At 36.3% G+C, this 12,871-nt stretch overlaps 3 protein-coding genes across 4 annotated transcripts; 1 reads left to right on the forward strand and 2 right to left on the reverse strand.

Moving 5' to 3' along the window:
- Positions 1-56: 56 nt before the first annotated feature.
- On the reverse strand, positions 57-2,981 carry LOC111452843 (signal peptidase complex catalytic subunit SEC11A-like). Its single transcript, XM_023093747.1, has 8 exons — positions 2,709-2,981; positions 1,906-2,018; positions 1,578-1,649; positions 1,417-1,452; positions 1,223-1,268; positions 963-1,050; positions 681-738; positions 57-402 (listed from the first exon to the last, which is right to left on the reverse strand). Exons 1-8 carry the CDS (start codon positions 2,785-2,787, stop codon positions 352-354), a joined length of 543 nt encoding a protein of 180 aa, XP_022949515.1. The 5' UTR covers positions 2,788-2,981; the 3' UTR covers positions 57-351.
- Positions 2,982-3,545: 564 nt separating this feature from the next.
- LOC111452835 (embryo-specific protein ATS3B-like) lies at positions 3,546-5,538 on the reverse strand. Its single transcript, XM_023093740.1, has 3 exons — positions 5,260-5,538; positions 4,872-4,979; positions 3,546-4,034 (listed from the first exon to the last, which is right to left on the reverse strand). Exons 1-3 carry the CDS (start codon positions 5,398-5,400, stop codon positions 3,753-3,755), a joined length of 531 nt encoding a protein of 176 aa, XP_022949508.1. The 5' UTR covers positions 5,401-5,538; the 3' UTR covers positions 3,546-3,752.
- A 2,375-nt stretch (positions 5,539-7,913) lies between these two features.
- Positions 7,914-12,201, forward strand: LOC111452246 (phospholipase D alpha 1-like). 2 transcript variants are annotated; one of them, XM_023092854.1, is made up of 4 exons: positions 7,914-8,041; positions 9,158-9,254; positions 9,350-11,249; positions 11,581-12,201. In XM_023092854.1, the coding sequence occupies exons 2-4, from the start codon at positions 9,165-9,167 to the stop codon at positions 12,012-12,014; spliced, it is 2,424 nt and encodes an 807-aa protein (XP_022948622.1). In that variant the 5' UTR covers positions 7,914-8,041; positions 9,158-9,164; the 3' UTR covers positions 12,015-12,201. The 2 variants fall into 2 exon arrangements, with proteins under 2 accessions (XP_022948622.1, XP_022948623.1); XM_023092855.1 differs by having other exon boundaries at positions 7,932-8,041; positions 9,119-9,254.
- Positions 12,202-12,871: the final 670 nt, after the last annotated feature.

Raw genomic sequence — 12,871 nt, forward strand, 5'->3', positions numbered from 1 at the left:
CCATCAATGGATCATTCTAGTTCTAGTTTCAATTCCACCAACCAAGTACCCCTTAATAAGAACCAAAATTCATGCGTTCGTAGTTGCAAGACATAAGATCATCAGATCGATAGCGAGCATAAAAGGCGAACCAAGTTTGTGATACAAATTTAGTTCTAGTTTTCCCTGAGAAATGCTCAAACATTGATATGCAGAAGTAGAGTAAACAAAAGCAAGACTAAATGAGGTTAAATGGCTAACATCAGAGAACTTAGGCGTTCAATATAGAAAGGAAAATACTTGTGGAAATCTGTCTGTATACCTAAACTTTGCCACTTCGCTACTTCACTACTTCGCTACTTTGCTTTGGCCTTAGTCCTTTGAAGTTATGACAAGAAGCCCCAAAGCTCCAATCAGAATATACTGCAACAACAAACACCATACAACTTATTTTCTACTGTGATTTCAAGCAAATGCAGACGCAAAGATTCTGATCCAATTACGTAGGTGTGTCACTCCGTAGCTAGCCGTCCAGAAAGCGTATAATCAGAATCCACGATCACAAAGTTCTCAAAAAGAATTATGAACTCAACCATATATGTGAGCAGGGGATTCAAACGTCATGGTCAGGAATGTATGCATTAATTAGTTGATATATGCTCAAATTGGCCACAAAGTTTTCAAAATATAGATTTACGAACCTTAATTATCGGCTTCTCGGTCATAATAATAGTCACCCAACCAACATAAGGTAAAAACCTGAAGAAAACCGCGCGCGCATTAGCCATATATGTATTTACTATTTATACACTTCAATGGCAGAAAGAAAATGAGAACCAAATGAGACATTAAACATGATAATAAGATAAAATGACAGCCTTAAGTTCATAGTTCATAGTTCTTAAGTTCATAGTTCATAGTTCATAGACATCGAACATTAAACAGGAATGTTAAGAAACGAGCCCTGAGTTCATAGTTCTTACCCAACTGCTCTTCCCATGATATGATGCCGCTGAAGCCAAAGCTGACCTTGAGCATATAAAAGCCTATCATCCCCATAGTTATTATCCCCTAAAAGAAAATATGAGAAAGGTGAGTACTGAGTACTTTAAGGTAACAGGAGATAACCAGATTAGTAAATTTTGATCGTGCATATTTGATAATAGGTCACCTCGATACTTTTACGATACAACAGGACAATGAGTTTATGTTCTCAAATGTACAATAAACCACTAGAAGCTACCTTTGGTAAGAACATCAACTTCTCCCGTATCTGGCCGCTCATGAACCTGAGAACGCGATTAGATTATGGACAAACATAACCAAAAACTAGATTACTAAGGCCCCGTTTGATAGCCTAGTTTTTGGAGGGCACTGAAAATGGTGTAACCAGTTCCAAATATATTTAGGAGACTGGTTGGTTCAAAAGTTGCTTACCTTAATTACACGATGAACGATTGGAATTTCACGACCCTACAAAGGACAACCAAGAACATAATATTAACAAAGCCACAAAAGTGTAACAATAAGAAAATAAAATATAAGCATATTTGAAAGAAAATTGCAAGTATTAAACCCCTTCAGAGTACACCGCTTACATCGACATTAAAGACAACAATCTCTCCTGCACGGATAGGATCCTTACTCATGTGTAAGAATAAGATGTCCCCCTGAAATGATATGAATGATTAAAATTAGATACTGAAATTGAACTCGAACTGGTATGTTAAAATATTGATTAATCTTTTCATTTCACCAAGTGATGCATATAAACTACAAGTTTCGAATCATAAAACATTATAAACTCGAGAATGCCATGGATTCTTAACAGTGTTATAGAACCACCAAAAGATGATAAGTAAAAAAGTATATGAAGGTTGTTCCATAAGCAAACTTGAAAATCCATCACAGCAAAAATCATCTTACCCTCTTAAACCCTGGTTCCATGCTCCCAGAGAGAACAACAACAACGGGTGACTCGCTTCCAGTAATGCACATTAATGCCTTCCATATTATGAGTGCAGATGTTACAATCATGCCTGAAAAAAAAATTCAAAACGACTCGTTTTCAACCATCACAATGTCATAACATCGATGATAAATGTTAACAAGAACATCTTTGATTTGAAAAGTCAGTGAATCTCAAGCAAGAGTGGTCAGTAATCCCATTTATTCCAATAATATCTTCATGGGATAAGCTTGGAATCGGTAAAAAAAGGAAATGGTAACATCGTATTTGTAATTGAAGAGATCAATATCAAGAAATCAACTTCCAGAGCCTAACATAAACCAAAAATCAGTGAACTTAAAGTAACTATCTAATCTCCCAAAACCTAAGGACTCCTTAAACAAGATCTTTAATGATATGATCGAAAATGAATCGATCACGTTATAATGGAAATGACAACGATTTCCCCCTTTTCTACTCGCTAATGGGGAAAACAGAATTCGAAAACCAAATTGAACTGAACCACAAAACTCTGTTCATTGATATCCCAAATTAGGGTGCAAACTAAAACCCTTGTCGATCCCATTGTAAATTATGCATAAAAATTGCAGTGAAACCAGCTGGGTTTGAAGTTCTTATTATCTAAAAATCCCAGCGCCAAAAAGGAACCGAGATTTCAACTTTCAATCACGACCCAGAATATCGTTTCTCCCTAGAAGAACCGAGATCCGTAGAACAGCTGCAAAAGGCTTGAATATGAGAGAGATAAGAGAGAACGAACCGAGACTGACGGCCTGGGAGAGAACCTGACGAATCTGAAGGGATTTGATGGAATCCATGGTTTCTCCGATCCACCCCATTGCCCTTTTTCTCTGTTCGCGCGAAACTTCCTCCCTGGTTATGGTTGATCTTCAAAATCTCTCCGCCGATCCTCGAGAAGGCAATCCCTAATGAAGGAGACTCGTTTTCCTGCGGCGTTTAATTCTTGAATTTATATGAAATTAATATATATGAGAAATAAAAAAGAAATGAAATGGGAAATCCTCGTTGGAATTAGAAGTGAATTATTATTATTATTATTAGTATTACGAAATAAAAGATAAAACCACGCATTTGATTATAAATGGTGGAAGAACCGCCGGTTGCCACATTGGCGGCGCGTTGTGAGAGAAAAATGGAAGAGCCAACGCAGTGAGTTGACTCGGCTCTAAATTATTTTAAACCAAATGGGTCTCTCTTTTTAACAGCTAACCAATTAGGTATGAATTGAATTCAGTGGTAATTTTTCAAGCTTAGGTATGAATTGAATTTAGTGGTAATTTTTCAAGCTGACCACGAAGCATTCCTTACATAGGTGTAGGTAATAGGTCAAAGCGGACAATTGTAGGCTTCCATGGAAGGGAGATGGTGAAATCTCGAGAGAAAAACGAAGCATTCCTTGTGTGAATGAAACATTCATTATAAAAATGTAGAGACCTTAGACTACTACATGGGCGCCTCTTACAAGTGCTTTGATAAGAGGCGTTTTTATCTATAAATATCTTGGACATTGAAGAATGCTGAGATCGATATTCTCACATGGGTATTCCTTAAAAAAATATATAGCTTATGATCCTTTCAAAATACAAGAAGTTTCAATTTAATACCAGCAAGAGCTACACCATTGAAGAGAGGGTGGGAAATTAAACCCGCAAGAAAAGAAACCTCATTTCCAAAATACAAAAGATGTCATCACTTTATTTAACCCACACATTTCCAACAAACAGTTCCGGTACACATCGTTTATAGCCCTCACTCAGAGCTTCACATTTTCAACTCAATCCTTTTACATTGCTGCAGTCGATCCCACAGCTCCATGATACCCAGAGCAGAAATTAAAACCAAACCATACATCATTCGGGATCATCGCTTTGTAGTTGTACGTAACGGATCTTCTCGAAGAGTAACTATAGATGGTTACTTTGTCCACTACCCATCCGTCGTATCCTCTCCTGTAGAGGTAAACGTAGCATATCGGATACGTGCACGGTCCGTTTAAGTCGTATTTGTCTGTAGAGCAGCGCTCGAATGCCCTTGAAGATGGATCGTCAATCCTTGGTATGTATACCTAATCAGTCACATAATGTTTGAAGAACAATTAGGCATTTTGAGAACAATGGAAATGGGGAAGAAAATAACTCAAAAAGAATTAAATCAACTGTTGAAGAACCCAAAAACTAAACTACACGCCGTACCCCGAAACTTTCTTATACTACAAGAATGAGAGTACTAATCTTGTTCGTTGTCAATCACATTAACATCATTTAAAAATGACATAAAGTCGAACGACGTTAAAGCATTAACGTCAATTATAGTACGATCAAAGTACTAGTTTAGTCATTTCCTATTTCAGAGTTTTTAGATCAAAGTTCGCTTGATTTTCCAGAAACATTCTAAACCTGCATACAAATCTTGATAACAAAATATGTGTTCATCTCTGTTCTTCCTAAATATTAATGAAACAGCTATTTCGATCCTTTTTAGTCCATTAACTATATCCTTAAAAGGGACTAAACTCAACAAAATACCCCAAATCCAACACAAACAGCTACGAAAGTATCACCATCCATTACTTACAACAAGCCACAAATCTTTAAAAGCAGAAACATAATTGAGAGTACTACAGACTCATTTCATGATGATTTCATTTTGAATAAGTAGTGTTTATATGCTTAATTGTCAAAAACTAAATATCAAACACTATAGGCCTAATGTCAACATGTTTTCAAGAAGTATGGGGTTGAGTTAGATGAAATTGGATCACTGTTCATCAGACAATCCCCAGATTTCTAGTGCTCATACTTAACCATAGACACACAATGTTCAACAGAAATCACAAAAGATAATATGAAACAGTACTGATTTTACATTGGGATTGAAATTTTATTCCAAAATGAGAAAATACCTGATTGCCATAAGCATCCCCAAATGCAATACTGATCTGGTCTCGAGTATAAACAGGTGATCCACAGCTTGTTTTAATCGTCACCGTGTACGAACAGCTCCTAGCATTCTATACAAACACAAAACAACAGCAACAACAAGGAAAGGGTTCACGAGTCTTAAGTCTAAAATTACGCCAATAACGCAAAAACCCACATCGATTATTCATCACCAGAGCAGAAAATCAAACCACACACTGCAAATTTCTACGAAACGAACAAATGGGTGATTCTAATTTGAACGGTTAAACAAATTCATGATGGTTTTTCCCCCAATTTTTCTGGGGGGAAAAAATGGCGCGGTCTCGATCGTAAGAACACTTGGGGTTAAAACAAATCGCAATTGCTCACCTGGGTATTGTTGATCTTGAAGGATTGAAGAGGCTGTGGCTGAGACTGTGGGTGGGGAAGGATGGATCGAGAAGATTCTGAGAAGCCGAAGAGTACCAGGAGGAAATACAGGGAAATAGTTGCTTTCTTGAAGGATTCCATGGCCTCTCGTGCTCTGCTCTGCACTCCGATTATTGAAGGGCTCTTAAATATAAAGCCACGCGAACTCCCAACTGCCACGAGAATCACCCGAGCGTTGGAGACATTTTTCTAATAGATCTCTTCCTTTTCCGCTTTCCCCTTTTTGTTTTTCCTAAATAAAAATTAGCTTTAATACGGCTAAATTAATAAAAATACCTCTAAAATTAGTATTTTTTCTAAAAATATCTTTAAATTTTTAAAAATTGTAATAATATTTTTAAAGTTAAAGAAAAAAAAATATTAAAAAAATATTTATTATAAGTTTACGAAGAAACTATTAATATTTTGTTTAAAGAATAGTTTTGTATTTATAATTATATTTCAAAAATACTCTTGAACTTTGAAAAACTTTAGTTAATACCCTTAAAATAAGGTATTTTTAGACCATAAGTTTAAAATTTAGAACAAAAATACAAAGATTTTTTTTTATAGGTTTAAAATTTAAAGACAAAAAAATAAAATTTAAAAATATTTTTATTAATTTAGAAAAAAAAACAGGAGTACCTCCTCAACCTCAGCCAACAAGCGACGTTGAATCCTCTCATTTGTTCTTGAATTTTCAGTGAGAGGCAGGACATTGGCACCCTCGAGAGCAGCATTGGTGTCTTGACCCACACAACGTCAGATCTAGCCAGCAGCCTTTGTCAGTAAGACCTTCAACCTCCACATTTCCTTTCTCTTACTTCCCTTGTTCTGCAAATCATCTGGTTTTAGGCGTTTACCCTTGTTTGTCATCATGTTGGCGTCGTGTCTAATACGTAGGATCGTTCTCCTTTCAACTCTCACTACCACTTGTTTAAGCCCACCGGTAAGCTCGAGTGTGCTTTAATCCATTACGAACTCGGTTTAAGGTGAAGGCCACGAGGCAATATTCCTTATATACAAGTATTATAGCCCCTAAGTACAAAGTTCGGGTATTCATGTTTGTATGCACTGTTGTGCACCGAAAGCGGAACAAATGTACTCACAACCACAGTGAATAGAATTACACAAAGAGACATCAAAATATTTACGTGATTCGAAGAGAAGAAATTCCCCTACATCCACGAGGTAGCAATCAATCACTAATAATCAAAGCGTTACAAGTGAATACCTCATTATCACACTACAAAGACTCTCACCAAAATGTCATTCAAGATATACAATGTGACACACAAAACTCCCTCAAATTCCGATATCAACAACATTCTAAATAAGCCCGTGATAAAGAGACAATTGTTTGGATTAATATTAAAATAGTTACACAATTAATAACCAAATTAATAATATTCTTATTTAATCCACCTTATAAATCGATGAAAGTTAATAACTAAATTAAATAAAAAACTTATATCGTTTTAGGATAGGACAATTTACAACATGTGGATGTGGAGTAGATCATAAAAATCAACGTGACAACGTGTGAATAAATAATTGTATGCTAAGTACACGTGGAGGGAAATGATTTGATGAAAGAAAAGGATCTTTGAAAAATGACGTACGGTGGGCCATCCCTAACCTTATCATTGAAAACACCAGATCAGATCATATTGATTTCCCGCCTTTTCATCTGGACCGTTGGATGCTCCACAAAATTGTCGGTAACCTCTATCGCTTGCCACGTTCTTTGGTGGCTAGCCAATCATGCCGGATGACATATTTTATGGAAAAAAAAAAAAAAATCCGTTCGTGAGTAAAATTAATAATAATTTCATCTAAATTATATATAAAAAAAAAAAAAAAAAAGTTGACATGATATATCTCTTAGAAAAGTTGATGAATTGACATCAAAAAAATAATTTGCCATGCAAGAATATTATGAAGTATATTTCAAGAGATTTAAAAAATAATTTTAATTTTAAAATTAAAAAAATTAAAAAGACCAATATTCATGGGTTAATTTAATTTAATTTATATTATTTATTTATTGTTTTAAACGTCATTAAATGTCATCCATCTAAGTCATAGAGGAAATTAAAATTTAGTTGGAAATTTGTGTGGCTCTAATTTGCTTGGACCATACTCCATATCTAGAGCCTTGTCACTTGGGCAATTCTAACCAATGTTTTATATTTCATTATTATTATTATTATCATTATCATTCACAATAAGGAAATTAATGCTTTTCAAAACTAATCAATTATTTATATCATTTTATTCCCTCTTTAACCCTCTCCAAAGATATTACAAGGAAAAAAAAAATATTGTCCAACCCACACTCCAACCAACTACTTTATAAAATAAAAAAAAAATATATATATATATATATAAATACGATAATGTTATATTATTAAAAGAATAATTAAAGTAACCATTATTAAATTAAAAGTTTGTATTTAAAATAAAATTCGGATTCATAAATGTAAGCATAAAAGAAAACTACATAAATAATGTCGATTTCTTTTATATATATATATATAATATAATATAATAAAATAAATAAATAAACTACATTTTACTTTAGTGAATCAATAATATTTTACTCAACTTTATCCTTTTTCATATGCTTGCAATCATTCCATTTATGCATAAAACTCCTTCCATTTTCGTTTCCCCTCTGCTTCTTCTTCGCTGAAGCTGAAGAAAAAAATCTGCAGAAACAGTACGGAAAGCTTCGAGAAAGGTATTTCCATGCCTCTGCTGCTCTTCAACTTTGTTTCTATTTACTTCTTCTTCTTGCTCATGTTTCTTACTAAAGCGTGTGTTATGAGTTCGTTCGACTATTTTACTTTTCAATCGCTTCCTGTTTTGTTAAATCTGTGTTGCTGCGATTAGTTCTCCGATTTTCTTTAGTTTTCTCTTCAAATCAATAACTGAATAGGATCGGTTTAGAGGATCTTGCTACTCGTCGGAGCTCTGCTATCTGATTAGTAGAATGCGACAGATCTCTGCCTCCTACGGTGGTTAGTCGCCGTCAGATCCGGTGACTCTGAGTGCCGTTTGGGCTGTAGGAGGGGACGGATCTCCGACCTTCGGTAGTCGGAGAGTTGGACGGCCGTCGACGGCTAGAGTACCGTCGAGAGAGAGAGTGGAGTCCGTACGTAGGAAATTTTTATATTATTATTTCTTATGTGCGTGTGGTTGTGGCACCACTTGCTGTTATCGCGTTCGCTCGTGGGCTCCGCCAGGTCTATTCATCGAAAACCCACAAAGAACGTTTTACCTTTCTTTTTTGGAAAATAATTAGGATCTAAAAAAACTTTAAAATATCCTTTATAACATTAAAGTTTCAATAATAACGCACCAACTTTCATTAGTTTTAAAAATAACTTTCATCGTCACAACTCTCCGTAATGGTACGAGATTGTCCACTTTGAGCATAAGTTTTTATGATTTTATTTTTGGCTTTCCAAAAAGCCTCAAACTAATGTAGAGAGCATTCTTTGATTATAAACCTATAATTATTCCCTTGGTACTTTCATCATCCAAGGGTCGACAAATACTTTCATAAAAATTAATGAGAATAAACAAATTATTAACATTCTAAAGATTGGTGGTAACAATTTAACATAATAAGCTTTAAATGCTTAAAATTCATAACTAGAATTTTGGAGCATCAAATTATGGGATGAAAAATAAATTATTGATGAACCCACCTACTATATTGTCATGAATGAAAAATTATAGTGTTTAACCTTCCTATTAGTTTTCATTAAAATACTTTTGGCGTTGATTTTGAGGTTAATAAATTTGATTATAGGGCCTAATTCAAGAGGATTACGTTAATTTTGTGTGGCAGTTGAGAAATGGCGCACATTCTGCTTCATGGCACCCTTCATGTCACCATTTATGAGGTGGATAAGCTTCACTCCGGTGCTCGCAATTTCTTGAAATCGGTAACTCTCTACTTTATCTTAATTAACTTTTCTTGAGGTGGATAAGCTTCATTCCGGTGGGAGCTAAAAGTTGATAACTTTTTTTGGGTGTGCAGTTGGTTGAAAACGTAGAGGAAGCTGTGGGGTTTGGCAGAGGAGTAACGAGGCTGTACGCCACCATTGATTTAGAGAAGGCCAGAGTTGGAAGAACAAGAAGACTCGAGAAAGAACATTCAAATCCAAAATGGTACGAAACTTTCCACATCTACTGTGCTCACATGGCTTCCAACATCATCTTCACTGTCAAAGACGACAATCCCATTGGAGCAACCTTAATCGGCAGAGCATATTTGCCTGTCAAAGAGATCATAAGCGGTGAAGAAGTTGACCAATGGGTTCCTATCTTGGACGAACGCAAGAAGCCGATTCGTGGAGACCCCAAAATTCATGTCAAATTACAATACTTCGATGTCACTAAGGATCAAAACTGGGGTCGTGGCATCAAAAGCTCCAAGTTTCCTGGAGTTCCCTACACTTATTTCTCTCAACGACAAGGTTGTAAGGTAACTTTGTACCAAGATGCTCATGTTCCTGACAACTTCATCCCCAAAATTCCTCTTGCTGGTGGCAAGTTTTATGAGCCAAATAGATGTTGGGAAGATATTTTTGATGCAATTATTAATGCTAAACACATGATTTACATTACTGGTTGGTCTGTTTACACTGAGATTTCTCTGGTGAGAGATAAAAGAAGGCCAAAGCCTGGTGGAGATATGATGCTTGGTGAATTGCTTAAGAAAAAAGCAAATGAAGGAGTTAGAGTTCTTTTGCTTGTTTGGAATGATACTACTTCTGTGCCTATCCTGAAGGAGGACGGGCTAATGGCTACTCATGATGAAGATACTGCTAAGTTCTTTGCTAATACTGATGTGCATTGTGTTCTGTGTCCTCGCAATCCTGATGATGGGGCTAATGTTATTCAGGATATTGCCGTTGGGACAATGTTTACTCATCATCAAAAGATTGTTGTTGTGGACAGTGCTTTGCCTAATGGAGATCCAAATCGAAGGAGGATTGTTAGTTTTGTTGGTGGGATTGATCTTTGTGATGGTAGATATGATACTCCATTTCATTCCCTTTTCAGGACTTTGGATTCAGCCCATCATGACGATTTCCATCAGCCAAACTTCACCGGTACTTCCATAAACAAAGGTGGTCCGAGAGAGCCATGGCACGATATCCATTCCCGCCTTGAAGGACCGGTTGCGTGGGATGTTTTGTACAACTTTGAGCAGAGGTGGAGGAAGCAAGGTGGAAAAGATTTGCTTGTGAAATTAAGGGAGTTGGATGCCATCTTCATCCCTCCATCACCTATCATGTTCCCTGATGACTTTGATAGTTGGAATGCTCAAGTTTTCAGGTCCATCGATGGCGGGGCGGCTTTTGGCTTCCCCGACTCGCCCGAAGAAGCAGCCAAAGCTGGACTTATAAGTGGAAAGGACAATATTATTGATAGAAGCATCCAAGATGCTTACATTAATGCCATTAGAAGAGCAAAGAATTTCATATACATTGAAAATCAGTATTTCCTTGGAAGCTCGTTTGAATGGAGAGGTACTGATGTGAAGCCGGAGATGATCAATGCCCTGCATCTAATCCCAAAGGAACTTTCACTTAAGATTGTGAGTAAGATTGAAGCTCGAGAGCGGTTCACTGTGTACGTCGTCGTCCCGATGTGGCCGGAAGGATTCCCAGAGGGGGGAACAGTTCAAGCTATATTAGATTGGCAAAGAAGAACAATGGAGATGATGTATAAAGATATAGCTCTAGCCCTTAGAGTTAATGGCATCGAAGAGGATCCTAGAAACTATCTGACTTTCTTTTGTGTAGGCAATCGCGAAGTTAAGAAGCCTGGAGAATATGAGCCATCAGAATCCCCTGATGAAAATTCCAGTTACCTTAGAGCCCAACAAGCCAGGCGCTTCATGATTTATGTTCATGCCAAGATGATGATCGGTAAGTTTTGACTTTCTCTTAGTTCTAGGAATTCTCTTTCCATACACGTCACCCAAGCCCACAGCTAGTAGATATTGTTCTTTTTCGCCTTTTCCTTCCAGAGCTTTCCCTCACCATTATAAAGAATGTTTCGTTCCTCTCTCCTACCGATGTGCGATTATGAGCTATTCCCAACAGATGATGAATTCTTGCCGAAAAATGATGACCTATTCTTGCCCGAAAATGAAACTTGTCATTTAACCTTAAACCTTAGTAAAATTAAAACTAGCCTTATCTCAGAGGTGGTAGTAAATTTTAGTTGAGAAAGCTAATGTTATTTTGTTTAAAACAGTTGATGATGAATACATAATAGTGGGATCAGCCAACATCAACCAAAGATCAATGGATGGTGCAAGGGACTCAGAGATAGCCATGGGAGCTTACCAGCCATTTCATCTGTCATCAAGAGAGCCAGCAAGAGGCCAAGTCCATGGCTTCCGCATGGCATTATGGTTTGAACATTTAGGATTACTCCATGACTCCTTCCTCTTTCCAGAAAGCATCGAGTGTGTAAGAAAAGTTAACCAACTTGCTGATAAATATTGGGACCTATACTCAAGTGAAACCTTTGAACACGACCTTCCCGGCCACCTGCTTCGCTACCCGATCAGCATCTCCGGTGACGGTGAAATTACCGAGCTTCCCGGGTTCGAGTTCTTCCCGGATACTAAGGCGCGAGTCCTAGGTAACAAGTCTAATTATCTCCCTCCGATCCTCACTACTTAAAAGTTACCACTTTTCCTAACTGTTGTAGAAAAGAAAATGCTGGCTTTCCTGTTCTTTCTCTTCAAGTTCTGCCTTTCCTACTCTGTTGTGATGGGAACGCAAGAAATCCTCGTGTTTGTGAAATGGTTTAATGTTTATGAATGTGATTGAAGTTGCTTTCTAATAAAACCTGGGACTTTGTTTGTAAGGGATTAAGGGTTGATTCATGTTATTTAATTTCTTAAAAAAATTATTTCAATCGGATTTTAAATTTTAAAATTCTGTATATAACAGGTCACATATTTTTTTAGTATACATATAAGATACAAAATTAAAATTTTGACTATAACGTATTTAAGTAAAATAAATGTATATACGAGTTGGGTTAAGAAAAAGACTAATGATACAGGTGTCAAATCCACGTGTCAAAAACTGAGTTGGAATCCGTAGTTGCGTTGTCCAGAGTGGGTCCCACCTGGATTTGACTGTTCATCCACTCGGATTCTGAGAACTCTTCCATGAGGGGGTTTGAATGAAAGTTGACTGCTTACCTCAGCGCCTCACCGGCTGCCACTGCCCAATCACCATCACCAATATTTAATATCTTTTTCCTTAAAATACTATTTATTTTTCAAATTAGTTTATAATATTTTTAATAAAATTTAAAACTTCATTTTGATCGAATTTGATGGGATAATAATATAGTAATAAAATCTAATATTTTTTTGATAATGGTGTATAAACCTACCTGTAATAAAACGAGTTAAAATGGACAATATCTATTAGCAGTGAATCTGAATTATTACAAATTGTATGAGAGAGATATTAAAATCAATTATGAGATCACACGTTGAATTTGAGACGAAAGAGAACGATGG

This window comes from Cucurbita moschata, unplaced genomic scaffold, assembly GCF_002738365.1.
Source record: "Cucurbita moschata cultivar Rifu unplaced genomic scaffold, Cmos_1.0 Cmo_Scf00014, whole genome shotgun sequence".
Lineage (NCBI taxonomy): Eukaryota > Viridiplantae > Streptophyta > Magnoliopsida > Cucurbitales > Cucurbitaceae > Cucurbita > Cucurbita moschata.